Below are 23,558 nucleotides of genomic sequence, written 5' to 3'. Positions count from 1 at the left end.
AAACACGTTTGCACCTACAAAACTATTCTTAAATTAGTGTTGTGGCTGTCTAATAGGGTATTAAGTAGAATAGATACTAAAATGTTGTATTAGCTTTAAGGCAGGTTTATGATTAAGTGAGTGACAGTGGGAGCTGAAATTGAATAAACATATAGAAAGAGATGACAAGTTAAACTTTTTTAAAAAATGGAAAGGCTGTTCCCTTAATATCTGAATGCATAAGGGGCAGTCTCAAAGTTTTTTTTTTTACCTAGGTCCCTTGATCTCTAAATTCAGAGAAACAGAGTAATCCGCAATGTTAACAACATGCATACATTTGAAATGTTTGATTTAAAGCCACCTCTGTACTTTGAAGTTAGATAACTGCATTTTCTTGTGACTTTCATTACATAGACAAGTACTTTTGCTAATCCTTTACATTTTGTTTGATAATTTGATTCAAATACTGCTACACAAAGGATTTTATAACTGTGCAATTGTCCAGTAGTTCATATGGTATAAAACAAATAAAATAAAATTGCAGTCATCAGGCAGTATTTTTCTGTTCGTTGATGCCACTGAGGTAAATTAATCACTTTCCTATAAGTGCAGAGTTTGCATTACAATGACAACATATAATATTTTATTTTGTATATCAGAAAACTAATACAATATTGTGTCTAAGTAAACCAAAACAGCTTAGAGTTCTGCCATCTGTTTTCTTGTAGATGCTTTTGATTCTCGGGTGTCTTTTTATAACTAGTAGTAACCTTGAGTTAAGTTATGGATTACTTGGCTAAGTCTACAATATTTATGTCTTTTGAGGTTTTTATAAACTGGCATGACTGACTGTGCACACACTTGCTTTTCTACAATACATTGTACATACACAGAACAACCAACAACAATGCAAATTACACTGAAATGCCCTTCCTTCATAGTTTTGTCATAGAGACTTATTACACTGATGAGTCCATCATTTAGTGATCAGTAGGGGTAATGCTGTGTATTCTCACCCACCCAGAGGAACCTATTCATCATGTAATAGCCATGCTTGCATAATTTTTAAATCGTATGATGTGAAGTTGTTCTATCTAACCATTCATTCTTACAGATATGTTCGGAGCCAATCCTTGGATACTACAAAGCTCAAGGTCTTCAGATAGGTCGAGACCAAGTCCCTATCCCATGATGCACCTAGAGTTACCCCAGATCTAGTTTTACTGATGGACTAGATCGGAGGTTCCTCGCATAGCTCGGGCCAGTACGAAACTTTTTTCTACAAATTTATATAAATATTTGATATATCTATTTAGACTTAGCTTTGCTCTTATAGCTTATTGTGTAGATTCTCTTTCCTTGGTGTGCCTTTTTTTCTTGACTAATTAGCTCTCTTGGCCTCATTTTAATTTAGGCCTTGTTAAATCTTTACTGTAGTTAAAATAGTAGTTTTGTGCCTTTGAATAGCGACTTTTTCTGTCACAGCTTTTGAATATATTTAGAGTACTTAGATAAATAGTTATAGTGTGTGTGTGTGTGTGTGTGTGTGTGTGTGTGTGCTTAATAGTATTTTTAGCCCATAGTTTTAAAGGGCTTGTTTGATAAGTTTTTGGATGTGTCTTGTTCATTACAGTGCCCTCTCTTGAGATTGCGTGTTCCAGTATGGCTGACAAGGATAAGGATAAAGACCCTAAATCAGGATTTAAGAAATGTCCAAAATGTGGACAGAAAATGACTGTTACAGCCATGTAAATTGTGTATACTGTTTGGGAGCATTGCACCTTCAGGAAAGCTGCTCCATTTGTCATTCCTTCTCTTCGAGGGTTCTTCAGGAGAGAAAGAGAAAGTTAATAGACAGAGGTTTAGTCAAACCATCTTTTCAAGAAGGTTTGAGTGACCAGGACAGGTCTAGCAAATCCTCAAAGTCTTTAAAGGCTTCTACTTCTTCTGAAGTAAAAAAAATCTAAAAACCCATCTATGTTGGCTCCACAGCCCTCGGAGCTGACCGTCTTGTCCTTTTGGAGCTGGCACCCTGTCCTGGAACTGGTATCCAAAGTGCCTAAATATCCACTCTTGCAATCTTTATCTCCTTCTATCCACTCATCTCGGTCTTCGATAAGCCTTTCTGATTTTGATGTGGATTGTGTGGTGCAGAAGCTTTTACAGGCACCAGCCTTTGGTAAATATTTATTGTCTCTGACCAAAATGGCTTCAGGACTGAAGACCCTTTTACCATCTACTACATTTCCTCCTCCGAGCCATACCAGTCCTTCGGAGCTGGAGGAGTCGGACTTGATTGCTGAGCCTTCGGAGCCGACTCCTGCTCCAGTGTCCTCGGCTCTATTTACTCTGACATCCTCTGTGCCAATCGAGGAATCTAGGAAGTGACACTCTCTGGTCGGGTCTGGGGAGTATAGTTGGACTGATTTTTTGGTTCTGACTTTCCCTTTTGGGGCTTCGGCTCAGATGAGCTCGGCTCCTACCTCTGTGTCGGAGCCCATTGTCCTGGTGCCAGGAGTATCAACAGTTTCCTCAGATCCGTCAGTCCCTTCTCATCAGAGCAGAGGTGCCTTTGAAGCCATGAGGAGAGTTATGTCTCCTAAGACATCTTTGACTTCAGGTCTGGCTACCTCCTCCTCAAAAGCACCTGTGTCTGCTTCACAGATCCTTGCTAAGCATAGAAACACAGAGCCTCAGGAAGCCCCAATGGGTGGTCCCTGCTCTCCTGAGACCTCACCAGAAGTTCCCAGTGATGAGGTTCCCAGGAAGAGAATCTGTCAGAGGAAGCAATTAGACTCCCCACAGGAGTCTCTTACATCCGATACCAACATGGATGAATCAGAAGGGTCCCCACGGCCCCCCTCTGTGCATATCTTTTTTGCTGAGATATTAGAAATCCTTAGGCAGAGGGGTGACTGGCAGTCCACCAACCTTACTGAAGATGAGTCAGTTCTCCTGAAGGCTTTTGGGTCTCAGCCATCCACCTCTTGGGTGTCTCCGCCCTTTGATGAGCTTATAGAGCTGGTCTCACAAAGGGCGTGGGAGTCTCCAGACACTATGGAGGCTGTCCGCAGGAGGCCTAATAAATTTATTTCTGCCCCCCCAAGAAAAATCTTTTCTTACCAGGGGAGTGCTAGTTGGTGCCATGGTGGTGGCGGCGGCAGCCACCAGAAAGGAAATTTTGGAAACTTCTTCCTCTGTCCATCCTCCTAACAGAGATTCTAGGATCATGGATAGATACCGGAAGTGCACGTACAGTTCAGTGACTTTTGCACTGCGTTCGCTCAACTATCTCATCCATTTTACTAGACTGCAAAGAGATCTCCTAAAAGAGCTCATATAAACTCTTCAGGGTACAGTAGCTGCAGGAGCTTCAGATAAAGTTGCCTCCCAGCGCGCTACCCTCAGTTCCATAGTAAACTCATCCATGTGCCTCATTTCATATGCAGCTGCTGGAGTGAGCAGAGCATCAGATACAGGAATTGCTCTTAGGAGACACACCTGGATGCACTTGTGTTCCTTCATGGAGCCCTTTAAGTCATCCTTTGTCAACACCCCTTTTGATGGCTCATCCCTTTTCTGGCCCAAAGTTAAGGAAACTTTGACCAGGTGTGAACAGGAAGGAAAGACTCTGCCATCAGAGTCCATTTTTCCGCCCCCACCAGACCCTATCCCAGGGGTCAAAGGGGAAGAAAGATGTGGTTCCGTAAAGCCCAAGGAGCCTTTCAGGACACACATGGTGAACCCCCTTCCAGGGGCAGAAGAGGGGGGTAATAATGGAAAATGCTGCCCTCATGGCAGAGAGGGTCTGCAAAACCAGGGCGACAGAGATCAGTTCTTTGGGAAGCCCTACCAGCACTCCTGAAAGGAGGCCAGACTGTCCTACTCTGGAAGCAGTTGGGCGGTCACTTATCTTTATATTCAGATGCCTGGCTCAAAATAACAAATGACAACTGGGTACAAAGTTATCATTTCCAGAGGATATTTCATTCCTTTTACCATGCCCCCTTCCACTGACAAGAAAAATCCTGGACATTCCACCCAAGTTACAGGGAACAGGCAACAATAGGGGTCCAAACGTTGCTAAGAAAACGAGTCAACCAACCAGTTCCAGCAGACCAGATAGGATCTGGAACTTACTCAAGATTCTTTTTAGTTCCAAAAACGACAGGGGACTGGAGACCTATATTGGACATCAGCAGACTAAACAGATCTGTCAAGAAAGAAAAGTTCCGGATGGTCAGGCTTCAGTTGATACTTTCCTTTTTAGGGAAAGACAATTGGATGTGCTTGACAGATCTTTAGGATGCGTACTACGACATAAAATGGCCAGACTATCCAGGTATCATCTGCACTTCTGGCTGAGAGCCAATCTTTACCAGTTTTGAGCCCTGCCCTTTGGTCTCACTACAGCCCCCAGAGTGTTCACCAAATATATGGCAGTGGTCACAGCTCACATGAGATGTTTAGGATTCCAGGTGTTTCTGTACCTAGACGATTGGCTCCTCACCGCCACCACCAGGCATCAGCTCATACAAGCCAGGGACACCACTCTTTCACTCTGCAGTCATCTGGGCATTACAATAAACTCAGAAAAATCTGCCTTGTCGCCGTCGCAACATGCCGTTTTTATCGGAGCAGAATTGGACACCACCACTTTGAGACTTCCAGCAGAAAGACTCTTAATACTCCATCAGCAGGTCCACAATATCATATCCAAAACAAAGCTCCAGCATCAGAAATACTAAAATTGTGAGGCATAATGGCAGCTGCAATATTAGCCATACCACTGGGTCGCATGCACATGTGGATTCTGCAATGGCTGTTATTCACTCAGTGGTCTTACCAAGAGCTCACAATGTCTCATCTTATAATCACAAACACATGCAAGAAGGATCTTCAGTGGTGGTTGACCTCTCTTCATGTTACGATAGGTCATCCCTTTCTTCTACCCCCACCAGTGGCCACAGTGACCACGGATGCTTCCCTGATAGGGTGTGGGGGGGTATTTTCAGGGAAGAACAGCCCAAGGCACATGGACCAATCAGGAGACGCATCTGTATATCAATGTCCTGGAGATGAGAGCAGTATTTTTACCATTGCAGTACTTCCAGGACTCTCTTCCTCTGGGAACAATTGCGATTCAGACAGACAACATATCAGTGGTATGGTACTTGAACAAACAAGGAAGAACCAGATCCTACCCACATTGTCACAATGATCTAAGTGTATGGCAATGGGCTACATCCACCCAGTGCTTTCTGTTAGCAACGCACATCCTGGGGAAATCCAACGTGATAGCAAACAAGCTGAGCAGAGCAATTTCGTTGCCTCACGAGTGGTCCCCTCAAGAAAGAAATAGCGTACAAGATATTCTGCATATGGGGGCCAACCTTGTTGCGACCTTTTCGTCAACCACATGAACACCAAATGCAGAAGCTACTTTGCCCTGATTCTCCCTCTGGGAGCAGCCCCAAGGGATGCACTCATACACGATTGGCTTCCGGGTATCCTCTATGCATTCCCACCAATTCCCTTGATAACCAAAGTACTACAGAAAGCAAAAGCCTTGGGTAGGACCATCATTCTAATAGCCCCTCATTGGCCTCATCAGATTTGGTTCCCCTTCCTTCGACTTCATCAATTGAAGGACCCTTGGATTCTGGACCCACTTCCAGACCTTCTGATGCACTTGGGGGAACGTCATCCCTCTCTTCAGTCCCTGAAGCTGACAGTTTGGCTGCTCCAATTCCCAATATAGCCAGGTTCCATAACCTTTCAGATGAAATGCAGCACATTCTAATATTCTCTCATAAATCCTCTATGAGGAAGCTATACCTTAGCAAATAGAAAAGATTTTCTATATAGGCCTCTCAAAATAACATTGATCCCTACCAAGCTGCTATGGCCTCCATATTAGAGTTATTGACCATGATTTTCAACAAAGGAGCTTCAGCAACAGTTTGGGTTCACCTTGCTGCTATCTCTTATTTTCACATTGGATTTGAAGGATTGAACATAATGTCACTCAAATTATCCAAAGCCTTTCTTAAAGGGACTTTTCATCTCAGACCACCTGTGAAATCCCCTTATACCCCATGGACTCAAAATTTTATGCTTTCTTGCATTATTCTCCCTCCTTTCAAACCAGCTTCCTCATTCAATTTGAAATATTTGTCATAGAAGACTATCTTTTTAGTAGCTATCACTTCTGCCCCCAAAGTGTCAGAGCTTCAAGCCTTGTCCATAAAGCCTCCTTGATTTTTCATGCTGACAGAGTCTCAGTATGAACTAATCCCTCTTTTTTGCCTAAAGGTTGTTCTGAAACTAACCTTAATCAAATTATTGATTTGCCAGTGTTCTTCCCCAAAGACTCCAACAACTTAGAGTATATGCTGCACAAGCTTGATGTTCATAGACAGCTCAAATTTTACTTGGATAGGACAAAAGAGGTTTAGGAAATCAGAACAGCTTTTTGTTTCCTTTTCAGATTCCAGAAAAGGTATGCCAGTGGCTAAAACAACTCTAAGTGGCTATCCAATTGTATCTCATTTGTTTATTCAGCTGCTAATAGGCTCTTACAACACAAAATTAAGGCTCATTCTACCAGAGCAGTATCTACATCATCTGCCTTTTCTGCTAGACTTCCTATAGACAACATTTGTGCAGCAGCCACCTGGTCAAGACCTCATACCTTTATCACTCATTACAAAGTTGACAGGGCCTCCTTTGGGTCTACTGTCCTGAAAAAACATACTCCCGTAAGCCACCCGAGATAGATGGTGCTTAGGACCCTACCCATCTGTAAGAATGAACAGTGAGATAGAACAACTTCACATAAAGAAGTTATGTACTTACCATTTCATTCCATGTGAGTTGTTCATCTCGCCTTCATTCTTACTTCCCACCCTCCTACCCCCTCCAGGGTTTTTCGAGGATGAATATACTAGATTCTTCCTGGTTGCGCAACCCTTCTATGGTTTTCTCTTATAGAGTGATAGAATGACGTATGGTATTATATGCAGCAAACAAGATAGGGTGGCCACGGTGGTGCAGCGGTTAGCATTGTCACCTCACAGCAAGGGGTTCTCCAGATTGATCCTCGGCTGGGGTGCCATTTGTGTGGAGTCTGCATGTCCTCCCAGTGGTCACGTGGGTTTCCTCTGGGTGCTCCGGTTTCCTCCCACATCCCAAACACATGCTGTAGGTGGACTGGACACTCTAAATTGGCCTTAGGTGTGAGTGCATGCATGTGTGTGCCTTCCATGGAAGGATGAGCAACTTACTGCCATAAAAGCTCTACTGCCAATCATAAGTGGACAGGTGATCCACTGTGGTGACCTGTAACTGGGAAAAGCTGAAAGAAGAAGATACGCAGCAAACAAGATCTGAAGTAATTCTAGCTGCATCATTCATGGGATAGGGCTATCTGAAGACCTCAAGCTTTGTTGTAGGCTGACTCGGAGCTGAGGATTGCTCCGAACCCATCTGTAAGTATGAAGGCGATATGAACAACTCACATGGAATGTTATAAGTACATAACTTCTTTTTTCATAGTTTTTGCAGCACAAACCATAATTTTCCTATCTAACTAATTTATGAGTTCATACGTAAGTACTAGGCTACCTGCCCTTGCAAGCCATTTTGAGCTTAGCCAGTTTTCCTTCAAAGATGAGAATCAAACCCTGTAATTTGTGTCTATGAGGTAAATAATATGAGAGCTCCCATCCCCCAATTTTCTAATATTGCTTTTTCATTGTTGTGACAATAGGAGGTACTGGCAGCCATGCCAGGGAGAAGTAGGGCAGTAGAAGTAAGACTTGTGCCAGCATAGTTAGCTGGAATTTTATAAATAATTGTAAGTCATTAGTATATCGGATGCTTATGCTGAAAATGTATTTGTGAGCTCTGCTTGTATTAATTGTGTTAAAAATGTATCAACAGTGCACCCTGCTGAAATTAAGAGAGATGTGCATGTATTATGGTAACTGAATTAAATGTGTATGTTTCAATAGAGGACACTGGCACAGCAATGGTTAACCAGATGACTTATTTTTAAGAAGAATAAGGGAGAAGTAAATAAGCTGTTAGAGAATTAAATGGCACCCCACAGTGCTGAGTAGGCTTGGAGATGGTAGGTCTGGGAGCAGCCATTATCTGTTAGCTTTTGTAAAGAAGGGGGAAGTGTTGTAAATGTTTCTAGCTCCTAGGCATTGCCATAAAAGCTCTAAATGTGTATTGTAGCAGTCTGTTAAACTCCTGTCTCAAACTTCAAAAGAAGATATTGTGGAAATTTAGAGTCAGGTGACCAGATGAGGTCATTCTGCAAGTCATCTTGGATATTATATTTTACAGGGAGTAGTCTCAGAATATAGAGTATTCTGTTTGTGAGCCTGACGAGAAAGATTGCTCACATATATCATCTTGCCTTGCAGAAGTAAGTTATTAGGGATCAGTAACTTTTCTTAGATTCAGTAATGAATATAGTGAAGCTTAGTTTAGAGATTTCTTATCTTTATTTGTATGGGTCTGTCCATCAGTGTCGTTTTCAATATTTTCTGTGATTTGAACTCTGGTTTACTGTGAACATATATTTAGTATTTTCTTGTTCTTTTATTATCTATTATTAAATATATTTAAAAGTTTATGGTGGCTGATTCTTGTAGGGAGTATCTAACCTTTGAGATTACTTATATTTGACACTGTGTGGGCCACTCCAGAAGGCCTAGCCATCTTGGTGAACTACTACCATTTGTGTTACTATTACTGTTGCACAGTATAATTGAACACCCTTTGTTAAGGGCCTTAGAGTAGCCAATTGTAGAGTGTCTGGTGACAGTGAATCTACCTTATAGTCTGGGCAGAAGGGGACAGAATTAATAAACCTGTGCCAGCCTTTCTCAGGTGTGTGTGTGTGTGTGTGTGTGTGTGTGTGTGTGTGTGTGTGTGTGTGTGTTTTTAAAATTAAATCTTAGAGTGTGTATGTCAGCTGCTTAGGGCAGGGCACAAAGCACTGAGTTTACAGAGATGGTGCTGGAGGACTTGGCTTGGACACTTGGCTGAGGACATAACCCTACATAACCCTACAGCTGTACCAGTGGGGAGTCTTACTGGGGACCTGGAGGGAGACAGATATAGAGGCATCCAGAGCCCAGGCTAAGTGTGCTCCCTGTGTGATCTTAAGGGAAATTGTACTTGATGCAGAGAGGTCTGCATCTGGAAATACTAGTGCAACCATTTTTATTCCAAGTGCATGTCCCTCTCCAGTGTCATTGGTGAGAATTTAGGCTCCTTGATTACCCCAATGTGGGAATGAGACATAGTGGTGCCCATCACATATTAGTAGCAGTGGTGGGCATCCACAGATGTAAACTCATTTGTGAATCTAAAGTGAGTAAAATACTTAAAAGAAATGTGTAAGAATTCTTAAACTGCAGAATCACATCTTACATGCAGTATACATGAATTTTAGAAAGCTTTCAGTAATCATTGTATTAAATTTTCTTTTTCACGTTTATTTAAGTAGAATGCTCTACAATCCAGACTTATACTGATACTGTGATCCCATAGGTAGAAATTCAGTAACATATTCATTTTTCTTTCTCTCTCTTTACTTTCTTAAGCTGATTGAAAAGAATCTTGATGATCGTTGCTCAGAACTAAAAGACCTTCAGAATGATCCCTTCCTAGCAGACATAAACTGGGATGCAGTCCTAGAGAAATCACTGCCACCTGGATTTCTGCCTACTGTGAGTCTATGATCAATTTTTTTTGTCAATAAAACATTATTTTGCCAACTGCCAAAAAATCATGGCTTTGTCCACTGGTAATAATTATTTATAGTAAACGTGATAAAGAATTGTAACATGCTACAGAGATAGTTCAGTACCCTTAACCTAGCACTGCAGTATATGTTAAATATATCATATGCCAGTGTTTATCACTATGATTATTTTTCCGTTGTTAATAAAATTCTTACTAAACAAAAAGCATCTTTTTAAAATATGTGCCTACAAAAAGAGTGGCTATCAGAAAATGCCTTCCCCAATCCTTATCTAAAGATAATCCTTTTAAGAATTGCTCCTCTTTTGGTATCCTGTCAGGTCATACCTTTAACATAAAGTATCCTCACCTTTTAGACTGCATCACTCTTTATAAGCCACTCTTACTCAACAATAACTAATTATGTTAATAGCTAAAAATGGAATCTGTTTAGGTCCAGTAATGGCCTTTCAGTTAAGTTTGGTCATTTGAAAGGCTGCACGACTAAAGCTCAACACAGTACTGTTCAACCCTCATAGGTGCAAACAGTTAATACTCAAGTTGTAACAAACACAGGGAAAGCTGAAATTCATTGTATCACAAATTCCTTATTTTTGCACTAGGTGCTTCACTTGCATGTAGCACTTGCTGTGGGATAGTGTGACATCACACCCCTGCTACATTTGCATTCTAACTCCAAGATTAGTCTTCCTCAGAGTAAGGGAAATTCTCCAAGGTAGTGCAGTCATGTTTACGTGTGCATGCTAGATGGATATACATCACTACTGTCTCAAGTGCAGCAGTTCTTGGCAAAGTGCAATGAACTAGCTGTTCTTGAGGCTTACTAGAGTTCTGTCTTCCTCATTCTTCTTCAATCAATGAGATGATTGATGATATTTTTTTATGTGGAGTCAAGACCAGACCACCTCATGCTGGGGGTTTCAATCAACGGCTATAAACTAATTTAACAAGCACTGAAGATGTACAACTTTACAAAATGGTTGAAAAATACAGTTTACTGAACAGAAATTGCTTATTCATCTAAAAGGGCTTGTTGAGTCTGGTTAGACATTAAGTATGGCACATGAATTAAAATATTTAAAATGTCTCTTTATAAGTTTGAGGCTTTAATTATCTTCCCAAATCTCATACAAATGACCATCATGCTGGTGGTAATTATGACGCAGATAATTTTGTGAACTGCAAAACAGGCAGAAAAAAAAAAAAAACATGCTACTTACCTTAAAGGAAAAGTTCACATTCTCCTACAGTTTAACTCAACCCTTTGGTTGTTTTTCTCCCTACTATATGGTTCCAGTATTGCTAATGGTCAGAAACTTGCTTGTACTTCATGAAACTTTCATTTCCTGGCCTTGGAATCAAAAGAAGGGAATGCCACCCACTTTTTTTAAGTTTAACTTCTCACATACTTTGGCAAAGAATTTGGCTTCACTTGCGTGACATAGCACAGATGCAGGGAAATATGTAGTTGTCCCTATCAGGTATTGCCCATAATCCTATAGACAACTAGTCCTACTGTGTCAGCAGGTCAGCAGCTGCAAAAATAAGTAAATAAATGGGGTTGGGAACCTGTTTTCCACTGCCTTTATTGCCGGGAGGAACATAAATCATATCAGTGCACCCAGCTGGTAGTGTTATCACCTGTCTTTCTTTCTGCAGAGCAATACTGATTTAGGTAGTTCTGTTCTGTGGTGGGAGATGGTAAATATCTTGATATTTTACAAGAAAAATATTTTCTGACTTTTCTGTCACAGAAAACTGTGGTGCTGATTGTAAGTCATCATAATATTATATAAAATAGTTTAAACAACCAACATTGTACATCAGTTTTTATTTTGGTAATAGTATGAAAATAATTATTTTTCATTTGATGACGATATGTTTGTCTTGCACAATCTCAAGATTCAGTAAGAATGCCCCACTTTGGGCATCTAAAAAGATGGCAACCCTAATAGCTGACCACATTTTTTGCACAGTGATCCATTTGTAAGAATGTATTTTCTGCAACTAGAAGAGTTTTATAGAAGGTAGTATTAGTCTTACTCACAGAAAAATAGATTTGTCATACTCAAAGATTATGGTTTTGATGAAGTGTTAGTATAATGAAATATACTAAATCAAGGGGCAGCAATGCAACAGAAGTAGGAGTATGCAATGTATGTAGGGACCTTTTTTTTTGTAGAAATCTGTGTTTGTGCAGGACAAAACATAGCCACAGTCAATGCAAAGGACAGAACTTATTTTTTTTGCCAAAATAAAAGCTTAATCTTGAAGCATTTGAGTTGCGTATGCTATTTCATATAACATTTAGGTATTTCAGATACAAAATAACTGTTTTATGCAATTACTAAAGAAAACCAAAGAAATATTTTTGTCCTAAAAATCTCAGGACACTTGCCGTTTTTTGATTTTTTCACAGGACACAACTACCCAAAGAGGGACTGTCCTTGCACAGAAGGACAGGTGGCAACCCTAAGTGTATGAAGGCATTTGTGCTTCAATTTATAAATATCATAACACAAATTCAAGTACAGATAGTTGCCCTTTTTTCTACTGTGCCTGTAAAGTGCTTTTTAACTAAACAAGCACATTAGCACATTTCTTCAACATTCAGGATAATTAAAACAAATCACCTTCCTACTGCTGCAGACACTGGTGAGTAGAACAAGTTATTTGATGTCCAGATCAATAGCTGTTGAACTGCTGTACTAGTTTTGATACCTTAGGAAGAGGGTGAAGGAGGTCTGTCTATGCTCAAAGCACAGGACTACAAAATAACAATGTCTACAAAAGCCTGGAATTCAGCTACTTTCTTTGGCTGGTGGTATAAAATTTATCTTTAATGCTTAAACAGATTCTGAGAGAAATGCATATGATGGCCAAAATTAAATCACATCTGCTACAGAAGGTGTGCAAAATGCCTGTGACTCAGACTGTTGCCATTTCATCTCAATAGGCTAGGAAGAAAATATCACTTCCTTATGGCTAGCATGATTCATATAAAAGAGACTTGAAATGGATTCTGAAAAGGGGACAAGAAAAGCACTAATACAAGTTGACTTTAATATGTTAGTCCCTATGTTTATAATTCTGTGGAAAAGCATATTAATTTTAATTATTGGCTTTGCAGTTGCCGCCCCTACTGTGACCTCTCCCAGTCTAGTGTCATTAGCTCATTCTGCCTAATACAGAGAGAACATTTGGGAATTATATATATCAGCATTCATTATAACTTCAATAGCCTTTTAATATTGCTACAACTCAAGTGCTTCTAGGTTGCACTGCATCTGAAGTGTTTTATAAGAAGTACCTACAGTTATTTTCATAATATTAAAATCTCAAGAAAACAAAGATACAATGAAAAAAAAAACATTTTTGAGTTTCAAGGTGGAATTTTTAAATGTACTTTAGATGCGTATCAGAGTAATTTCAGCAATTACATTTGGTTAACCTGACATCCACTGTAACAATTAACCATGCTAATAATTTCCTGTAATATATACAAAAATGTATTTCCTAATTTCAAAGAATTTTCTTATTGCAATGTATTCGAGACCCATTGGGCCATCATTCATAAAATAAGTACTCTCCAGTGCATTGAGATAGTTCTCAGATAATATTAACATAAGCATACAAGGTAGTAATTCAAAATAATCAGATATAACTTAAGCAGTGTGTGAGATAGCTGGAGTTTGAGATAATTTAACCAGTGTCAGGCATAACAGGATTCAGAGAAAATTTAACCAATATCACAGATTACTTCTCCAGATTCAGATATAATGTAACCAATTCCATAGATAATTTAACCAGTGTCAGATATTATTTAACCAGTCTCAAAGATAGCTTAACCTAGAGTCAAAGATAATTTATCCAAAGTTGAAGATAACTTAATTGGTGTCACAGATAACCTCCCTGCCCACATCTCCAAAAAACATCATTTGATTTTTTTTACTATTCCTGAATAGTTTACTTGGAAATAAGTACCATCAAAAAACAGCTCTCATTTCTGATCTCTAATCATGTCCCCCATGATAGTGCTCTCTTTATGCTCTAAGATCTCATTCCAGTCTTCAGTATGTTTTAACCCTTCAAACTTGCTCTATCCATTTTGTTATTCTATAGAAATGGTGATACTATAGAACAATGGAGGCTAAGAGAGGGCTATGGAAAGGACTATCCAATTAATATCAGAGGTGTTAACAGAGTGACATGCAGCATACATTTGCATCTAGATGCAAATCAGAGCAGCCAAATGAGGATAAGTAGAAAATAATGCTGCCCTGGGTACAATCATGCAGCAGCCAACCAATGGAACAATTGATGGTTTGGGAGAACTAATTAAGGGATAACTGAAAATGCACTGACTACACACTATCCAGCAACACCTATGATGACTTTGTGCAGAGTACAGCCCAGCAGTCAGCCATGCTATAAATTGCAATTATATAAAACAAACAAACAAAAAAAAATTAGAAAACCAACCAGCAAACTACTATAGAGGAGCCAATGGTGTTTGGACACTCAGAAGATTGCAGTCTCTGTTGCAAGAATAACTACTACAGTTTCCAAGATGGCTCCTAAAACCTGGCTTAACAAACTGTTCTAGTTTAAGAAACAATAATAAAGGAGTTACAATTTGAATGCTCCAAAAACAGAATAGTTATAGCTATTGAATTCTCTACAACCTATTAAACTGTGGTTTATCAGAAAATTCAATTTTTTGCATTCACGTGAGGGGACATGAAAAATTGCTATTACTTATCTCCTTACTTACGACATCAAAACAGAAGCTACGACAAAATACTAATCATGCAGTAAGATGTACTAAGGAAGCCCAGTGCATTTACAACTGCCCTGTACAAAGTGATCACGGTATGTTAATGCATGAAAATTCCTTGCAATTGAAGGTATGTGTCCACATAGCTTATGCAAGAAATTTTCCCACTACATATATGCTGATTTTCTGTTACCATGGCAATTGTCTAAGAAGTAGATGGAATTAAAAGCTATCACATATTTTTGGTAATTCCAAGTGAACTAAATCAACTAATTCAAAATTAGTGTACTACATTACTGTCATTATCCATGTTGTAGACTTAAAGTATCTTGAAATTTATGTCATCAACATTTTAAATCGCAAGTCAGAAGTACAAAGAGCTATTGTGCAATGCAGCCTTTGTAGGCAGTGAACAGAAACATGCTGCCTGTGATTTTTTATGAATTTTAAATAATGTTACAGGTTTTTATCTTGGAATATAGCAATAACTGACAATGTGGGTGTTTTATATTGAAGATTTACCCATGGTTGGTGTGATTCAATCATCAGGGCAAAACCCACATTTTGTCAATTGAATTGACTCAGTGCTGCACACTATGAATTTCTTTGTGGTGGTTCCTTTAAGATATTGATTCATTTCCTGGGGGCTTGGCGGTCATGTGATTGGATGGGTCTACCTGACATTGTCGACAGTCCAGAATGTCTACAGCCATATGGCCGACACCATATAATCGACATTCAGATTAATGTCAATGGGGAAGCTGGCATCTCACTATAGTGCGGAATGGAAAGATTTCAATTTCTGCACTGTAGTGCGATCTCGGAGTTGGTATATTAAAGTTACAGGGGGGGTGCAGCTGGACATAGCCCCCCTGCTAGAATTTTAAAGGAAATTTTATTTCCTTTTTTGTGGATTTATTCATAATGTCGAGATTTTGAATGTCTGCCGTATGGTTGTTGGCATTCTAAAATTTCGATATTATGAAGTAGCTCCGATTGAACACAAAAGCTACAAATTGCATGTGCATGTGCATTTCCAGCAATGTTTATCTAATGAAGCTCATGTATTTTTGTGAATGAAAGCCCTTATCTCTCATAGTTTTAAACAAGCTTTTATTTTAAAAGGTTTATAGATTAAAGTTCTGTATTTTATCTACAGCAGTTTGTTTACTTGGGCCTTCCATCTGTGTTTTATTCAGTACTTCTTCAGTTCGTTTTTTGGCCTGGTTTGTTTTGTATTATGGCCACTGGAACATAGACTGCAGCTTCTTGACAAATTTCTTAATGTGAGTCAGCCATACAGACAACACCGACGGTGGGTGATTTGACTTTACTCATCCAACAACTCTCGTAGAAGGTGGATAATCTTGCAGCAGCTCATTTCAATACAGTTGCAGTATCGCCAACACAGAATTAATTTTCTGGTGCCTCCAGGAATCTCTGATTCTGATCATTTATCTTCTGCTTTTAATAGTACTGGACTACATAATGGAGGTAACAATTCAAATACATTACCTTTAAATATTATTAATTAATCTTCCAGTTCTTCAAACCATATGGGACAGGTTTTGTCTCAGCTCCCTTCACTGGGTGATTGGTTATGTTCTGAAGTGTTGTTTATAGAATCTCAGCTGGGGGAATGTCAGTTCTGAAGAAAAACTGGCTGAACTGGACTATAACTTATTGAAAGTAAATAAATTACAACTGGATAATGCATATTTCAAAGAATGTTTCAAGGCACATGTAGTACCAAAAGGCCTACATATGTGCGCTTCTCGACTGGTCTCATTCCTAACTCTGAGTTTCATCATGAACTCTTGAATTTGTTTGACAGACATGGGATAGAGTATATGCATATGATTGTAAAATACAACAAATTAATTGATAAAATCATGGTGGAGTTAGAAATCTTGAACTATTCAACCATTCATGATTTGCAATATGAATCATTTAAGTATGAATATATCCATAGTTTCTAGAGTATTGATGAACAGATCCGAAGTATTCGCTCCTGCAAAGCTATGAAGCTTGAGAGGAATAGACGTGAATATAAAGAAAAGAAGGCATACCCCACCCCCTCACCATCTCAAGCTTGGGGTACCAGATTTAAGGTGAATGCCAGTATTCATGCATCAGGTGATGAGCAAACTCACCTGAGAGAGGATGTGATGGATGATTTATTGGAGGAGGAAAATGAGGACTATTTTTAGGACATGGGAACACTCCAGTTTTCCGAAGGTCAGAAAGGATCAGGAACCGATACTCCACTCAGAAGAATCAATGGAACAACAGGAATCCTCCCAGGCAGAACTCAAATACAACTCAACAAAATTGGAGAGTAGGAGCCAGAAGACAAATGGGCATCAGAATTACAAGAAGTTAAATGAAGTCCAGTCCCTGATGTTACTACATCTATGCTACCCCCATGTACCACTGTGACAAATTCTACAGGTGATTTCACTGTCTATAGTTTTTCATCTGTGAACATCAAGGCTTGTCATGAGGATTTATTTGCTTGAGTTCTACCTCGATTATGTAGTCCAGTACTATTAACAGGCACATGGATATTGCAAACACACTCATGGAGCTTAAGAAATATTCCAGAAAATTAAATTTCATGGTGATGTTTCAAAATATGGGATCAGCCATACTTCCCCAGATTCACCATGTGATTAGCTGTTTCGAAAAAATCTGTGGGTTAGCTATTCATAATCTGTCACATTTGGATGGCAAGGTAAGAAAATATTCTTTCAAATACAATCTTTCCAGAGAAGAAACAGTGAGATTAAATGATTTACGAAGTAACAATGAAATCAGGACCATGCAACCTGATAAAGGGGGATGGGAAGGATTGGCCGTGATGAATGAGTGTGACTGTAATATGAAAATGAGGTCCATTTTTGCGTCTGACATCTATAAGGATGTGCGTGTGAATGAGTGCAATGTTGCATACAATAGAATAAAGACAAATCTAAATGACCAATTCATTGACCAACAAATTTCGATTGATTATAACTATATAAATGTGATGCATTCTAAGATTCCCCCACATGCTTGATTTGTCTAAGATACACAAAAATACAGATCAACCACCTATGCGACCAGTTGTTGATGGCTGTGGTTCTATCACCCACCCATGGCCAAATTTTTGGACACTAGATTAAAAGGTTTGGTTACCCAAGAGCCACATGTTTGCTGTGATTCGTGGGAATATTTACAAAAAATTAATGTCATTCCCATTAAAGACACATACACCTTTATCACTGTGGATGTCAAGGACTTGTATTCGGTCATTCCCCATGACTTAGGACTGGAATGGTTTTCTGAATTTTTGATGAAGAATATCCCACAAGACCAAATTAATGTTTGTCAATTTATTGGAGATTGTTTTGCAAAATAATTTTGTTAAATTTGAAGGTGATTTGTTCTTGTAACAAGCAGGGGTAGCCATGATTGAGGCGTGTGGAGGTATTTTTGCCAACATTATTATGATACAATGGGAGAAAAGTTCTTATTTAACTCCCTTTTTATTTGCATCATGTAAATTCTACACACACTTTTTGTATGATATTTTTATCCTGTGGGATGGTGAAGCTCATGACATCCCCCATTTTTTGGCAAATATCAATCAAACAAAAGAGTTTCTTGCATTCAACTATAAGAGTAGTGATTTGAACATAGCTTACCTGGATATATGGTTGGCCAAGGACAACACAAACAGAGATTCACCTCCAAAATTTATAGGAAACCCACATATTCAAACCCTATAACACAGAAAAAGGCAGCAAGGGCCAGTTTGTGAGGGCAGCCCAAATGACCATGGAAGATACTGCCTTTTAGGATGAGTGCATATTGCTGAAAAGCATGTTTTTAAAATGTGTACATCCTAAAAAATTTATAGACAATTTGATGCTAGAAGTGATCAGTAAACATGAGTCTCATCATTTTGTGCCAATTCTGGTATGCCCTTGTGCGACCAGCAATGGATGTCAAGAAGTCCTAGATGGTGAAGATACTCCAATGCCACCCATGGCTGATACAGTGAACACAAACATAAAAACCTTCAAGAATTCTTTTATTACAACATATTCTACCGAAGGCCTCCCCTTAAAATCAATTCTGGAAAATAATTGGTGTCTTCTCCCACAAGAGAATACCATTCATGATTATGTGGGGCCGGGTCCGTGAGTGGTGTTCAAAAGAGGCAGGAATTTGAAAGCAATATTAGAACACAGTCCAGACACCAACATAGGTCAAATTCTGAATTTATGGGGATGAAAAAGTGTGGTTGTTGCCCCTACAGCCCCAATATTATGGTGTGCCACAAAATTGCTTTGAACAACCAGATAGTTGCTGTAAGAAACAGATTCAATTGTTGTACAACAAAGGTGGTATATTGTGCACTGTGCATGTTCTGCCCTTGTTTTTGCATAGGGAAAATGGAGAGGAGACTGAGGGACAGAATATATGAACATTTATATGAAATCAGAATGAGAAAAGAGACTAGCGCCCTCTACAAACAAATAAAATGTTATCTACACCACACATTCAAATTTTGTATTTTGGAATAAATGCCTTCCAACAGTAATGAAAATCCATGGACCATATTATTGGAAAAACATGAATTATATTGGTAGCCACATTTGAATGCCAACAATTGGCCTAGACACAATGAACATGTTTCAGTAGCATGTTTGCTTAAGTTAAAAAAGCCCTGGGAAGATGAACCCTAAATACAGGGTTTATATTTTACATATTTTTACATACTTTTGTTTTCATTTTTTGATTTTATGGAGAAAACATTTTGTATTTTATATATATATATATATATATATATATATATATATTTATTTATTTTTTTTTTTCCCTGTTTGCAAATTTTGTCAATTGAATTGACTCAGTGCTACACACTGAATTTCTTTGTGGTGACACCTTTAAGATGATGTTTAATTTCCTGGGGGTTTGGCGGTCATGTAATTGAACACAAAAGCTACAAATTGTGTGTGTACTTCCAGCAATGTTTATTTGAAGTTTGTGTATTTTTGTGAATGGAAGTGCTTATCTCTCATAGTTTTAAACAAGTTCTTCTGGAGTTTATCTACAATTTGTTTCCTTGGGCCTTCCATTTGTGTTTTAATCAGTGCTTATTTTGAAATAGTTGCTATAAGGGAATATTTCCATGATGGGGGGGCTTCAGCAGTTATTTCTCTGTACACATTATCTAATATTAGGTGTTAATTTTGGGAGTGTTTATTTGAAGAGTTGTTCCTTTCACTCAGTCTTGTGATTTTTTCCCCTTTTTATATTACTAACCTAAGCTTATGTGATGTCTCCTTTCTGGGCGAGTAATGAATGAGCCTGAGTCCTCACCACTGACACTGAAGAGGGACGTTCATTTGGAGCAAAAATAGATACACAGTATTTCCAGATGCAGTTCTCTGCATCAAGTACAATTTCCCTTACGAGCACACATGGAACACACTTAGTCCAAGGTCTGGATTTCTCTCTCTCTCTTTTCAGGGTCCCATTGAGACACCCCACTGGCACAGCTATAGATTTGAGTCCTCAGCCGAGTGTCTAAGCCAAGTCCTCCACCACTCTCTCTGTGAAAGCAGTGATTTGTGTCCCTGCTCCAAGCAGCTGACACACACACTCTTTGAGTTTTGATTTTCACACATGCATACACCTGAGAAAGGCTGGCACAGATTTACTAGCTATGCCCCCTTTTGCCCAGACTATAAGGTAGATACACTGCCACCAGACACTCCAAAGCCAGCTGCTCTAAGTCTTTTTGAAGGGTACCCAATTATACTGGGTGAAATTAATATTAATATAAATGATAATGTTTGGCCGATGCAGTAAGGCTTTCCGGAGTGGCCACAAAGTCACCAAATAGATATAAATACTCTCAAAGTTTAAACTATTCTCTAAAGGACCAGCCACAATGAAAAGTTTAAATATGTTTAATAATAAATAATAAAAGAACATGAAAATACTAAATATCTACTTACAATAAACACAAGAGTTTCAGCCACAGGAAATATTGAAAATAACACAGCTAGAAAGATTCACGCAGTTACAGAAAAACAATACTTAAGTATTCTCACTATATTTTCATGACTGATCTAAATAATTACTGTTTCCCAGTTAAGTTACTTACTACAGCAAGACAAGATGAAGTAGATGAGGGGTCCTTCTTGGTCATGTTCCAAAAACAGACTGCTATGAGACTTCAGCCTCGGCTAGTATTAAAACATTTTAGTGATGGGTTATAGAATTATATCACACACATCTGGTCATCTGACATCTGGTTCCCATGCTACCCCCTTGGCTAGAACTGCCAGGATTTAGCACATATGTACCAATAATACACATACATAGAGCTTGCTAAGATCTGTTGCAGCTTCTGGAAGTCATAAAGTCATAAAATACTTCTGGAATAGCATTTAGTTTACCCCACTGACAATGCAAAAGATTATTGTATAACTTAGAAATTAAACCAATTAGCTCAGGTGAGAAATTATACATTTTAAGTTGTTTATTTGTATAGGCTATTAATGTATGTATTCTTAGTATATTATTCTGTACTTGTTTGTTTAAAATAAACCTAGTTTGGTAATTGTTAATTAGTTTAGGTAAAGTAAATTAATTCTGTTAGCTAAAATGGAAATGAACATGTAAAATTGAAATGGGTCATAGGTTCATAGGTTAGTACTAGGCTAACTGCTCTTGCAAGCCATTTTAAGCCTAGCCAATTATCCTTTGTGAGACTCAAACCCTGTACCTTGTGTTTGTAAGGCAAACACCTTAACCATTAGGCCACCCTCCCATCATTATCATGAACACTTTGTAGGTTCCTTATCTTATTTTAAAATAGGTGATATAAGGGAATATTTCCATGATGGGGGACTTCAGCAGTTGTTTTTGTTTCTCTGTATACCTTATCTAATATTAGGTGTTAATTTTGGCAGTGTTTATTTCAAGAGTTTTTTCCTTTCACTCAGTCTTGTGATTTTTTCCTTTTGTATATTACTAGCCTTAGCTTAGTACACAGATATGTTTTTCTAATTTTTAAAATTTTCCTATTAACAAACTAATGAGTTGATACATTATAATAAATAGTTATTATCCAAAATAAACTATATACAATATGTACACAGGCCTGAAATAAAAATAAATATCACATTCCTAAACAGAAAAACAATGAAAAATACATAAACATCTTAGATATTTCATTGAAGATAGTCAAGAGCTAGCTGAAAAATATCAGTGAGAGATATCACTTTTTTCCAAGGATTGTTGATGACTGGTTCAAGGATTGTTGAATGGTTTGGAGGGATCCAGAGTTCTTTAACTTTGGTTTCCTTATGAGCGGTTTCTTTTAGATAGGATAAAAAGTCTTTGAAAAGTGGTGCAGCAGAAGATTTCCATTTTCTAGTTCTGTTTTTCCTTGCAAGTGCTAGGATAGTCCAAAGTAGAGAAAGATTGTCTTTCTTCAAAGCAAGACTGTCATTAACATTAAATAAAATTAATGATTTTGATATTGAAAAAGAGTCAGAAAACAAAGCTTTTAAGAAATCATCCAGGTAGCTCCAAAATCAGTGGACAGGTATAAAAATATGAAACCAGTCAGTTGAACATTCTTGCATACATCCGCAACAAGATATATTTTTGTTTTTACCAAATTTAGCTAGTTTATTTGGTGTTAGAAATGCTGTATGTAAGAATTTCCAAGTAAATATACACCAATATTGGAACCAAGATGTAAGCTTGAGAGAACATAAAATTTGAAATTTATTCTCATGAGACAAACTAGAAATATGACCCATGATGATATGATTCCAATAATTATTTTATTTTATATTTTATAAGTATTTTATAGAATTTCTGAAGTTAGGTTTTTATTTTTTTTATTTATGGTAGATCATTTCATATAAATATATTATTAATGTAGGGGTTTCTTTGAAAATTGAACAAATGAGTTACTGAGCATTTTACAAAGATCATGAGAATGAGCTGTCACACTTTGTAACAGTAACCAATCATGAGAATCCAAATCAAAATCCACTGTAAGTTGATAAATAGTTTTGACTCTAAGTTCATTAAAACATTGCTGCCAACAAATAATATGTTTAGATTCCCAAGGAATGAGTGTGTTATTTTGTATTTTATCAGAAACATTTTTGGTAATACTAAAGGGAATTAAAGTTTCAAACCAAATTTTAGTGTTGGTATTAACAAAGATACATTTTTTTAAAAAAGATGTTAAGTATAGAATTTATAATAATGGATTTTGTGGATATAGAAATATTATATTGTATAATAAAGTGCCAGAATATATTAGTCTGAGCTTTTAAGAGGTTTCTTAAAGGATTATTATTCTGTAAAATTGTTAAATATAAAGACTTCCAATTAGAAATATAATTTGGGTCTACCCAGTTCAAAATTATTTTAAATAGTGTAGTTTTAATATAGATAGCAATATCTGGAATATATTCCTTCTTGATCCTGTGGTCTGATGTGAAGCAGGAAAGCTATTCTGTTTTTATTAGGGAACCATAGGAATTTTAATAAAAATTTATGTATATCATTAATAAGATTTTTTTTCTGGAAAAATAGATAGAGCTTGAGTTATGTATAATATTTGAGTAAGAGAATTATTCTTATTAATTGGAGTATATCTTCAAAGGAAATAGAGTTTGTTCCATTTATCAGTAAGTGTTTTATTATTTTTATAATATTGTTATAATTAGTCATTATTGTCTCTTCCACAGAGCTAAGCAGTACTCCTGGTGGAGAAATAGAGGATGGTACAGGTTTGCCTATAGCTCTGTGGGCTGTTTCAGTACAATAAGAGAACCCCTCCTGTAGATTTAGAATTTCTGGAATCCACTTGTTTAAAAAATAAATAATGTCATCACCATAAGTTTTTTTTTTTTTTTTTGTAAGACCAAAAATTGTGATATTACATCTTCTTTCTCTTTTTTCCAGGTCATAAATTTTATTTAGGAGCCAAGTA

At 37.8% G+C, this 23,558-nt stretch overlaps 1 protein-coding gene across 3 annotated transcripts in view; it reads left to right on the top strand.

Moving 5' to 3' along the window:
* The window catches only part of LOC122799824 (serine/threonine-protein kinase 32A-like), a 1,819,471-nt gene that overhangs the window by 1,524,860 nt on the left and 271,053 nt on the right, over positions 1-23,558 (top strand). For all 3 annotated transcript variants that reach the window (XM_044069142.1, XM_044069143.1, XM_044069141.1), the window contains exon 10: positions 9,603-9,728. In XM_044069142.1, coding sequence (XP_043925077.1) covers positions 9,603-9,728 — 126 coding nt within the window. The remainder of the gene's footprint in view (positions 1-9,602; positions 9,729-23,558) is intronic.

Source organism: Protopterus annectens, chromosome 4.part0 (genome assembly GCF_019279795.1).
Source record: "Protopterus annectens isolate FY-2018-M chromosome 4.part0, PAN1.0, whole genome shotgun sequence".
Classification (NCBI taxonomy): Eukaryota; Metazoa; Chordata; order Ceratodontiformes; family Protopteridae; genus Protopterus; species Protopterus annectens.
This window is presented reverse-complemented; position numbering and strand designations above follow the sequence as displayed.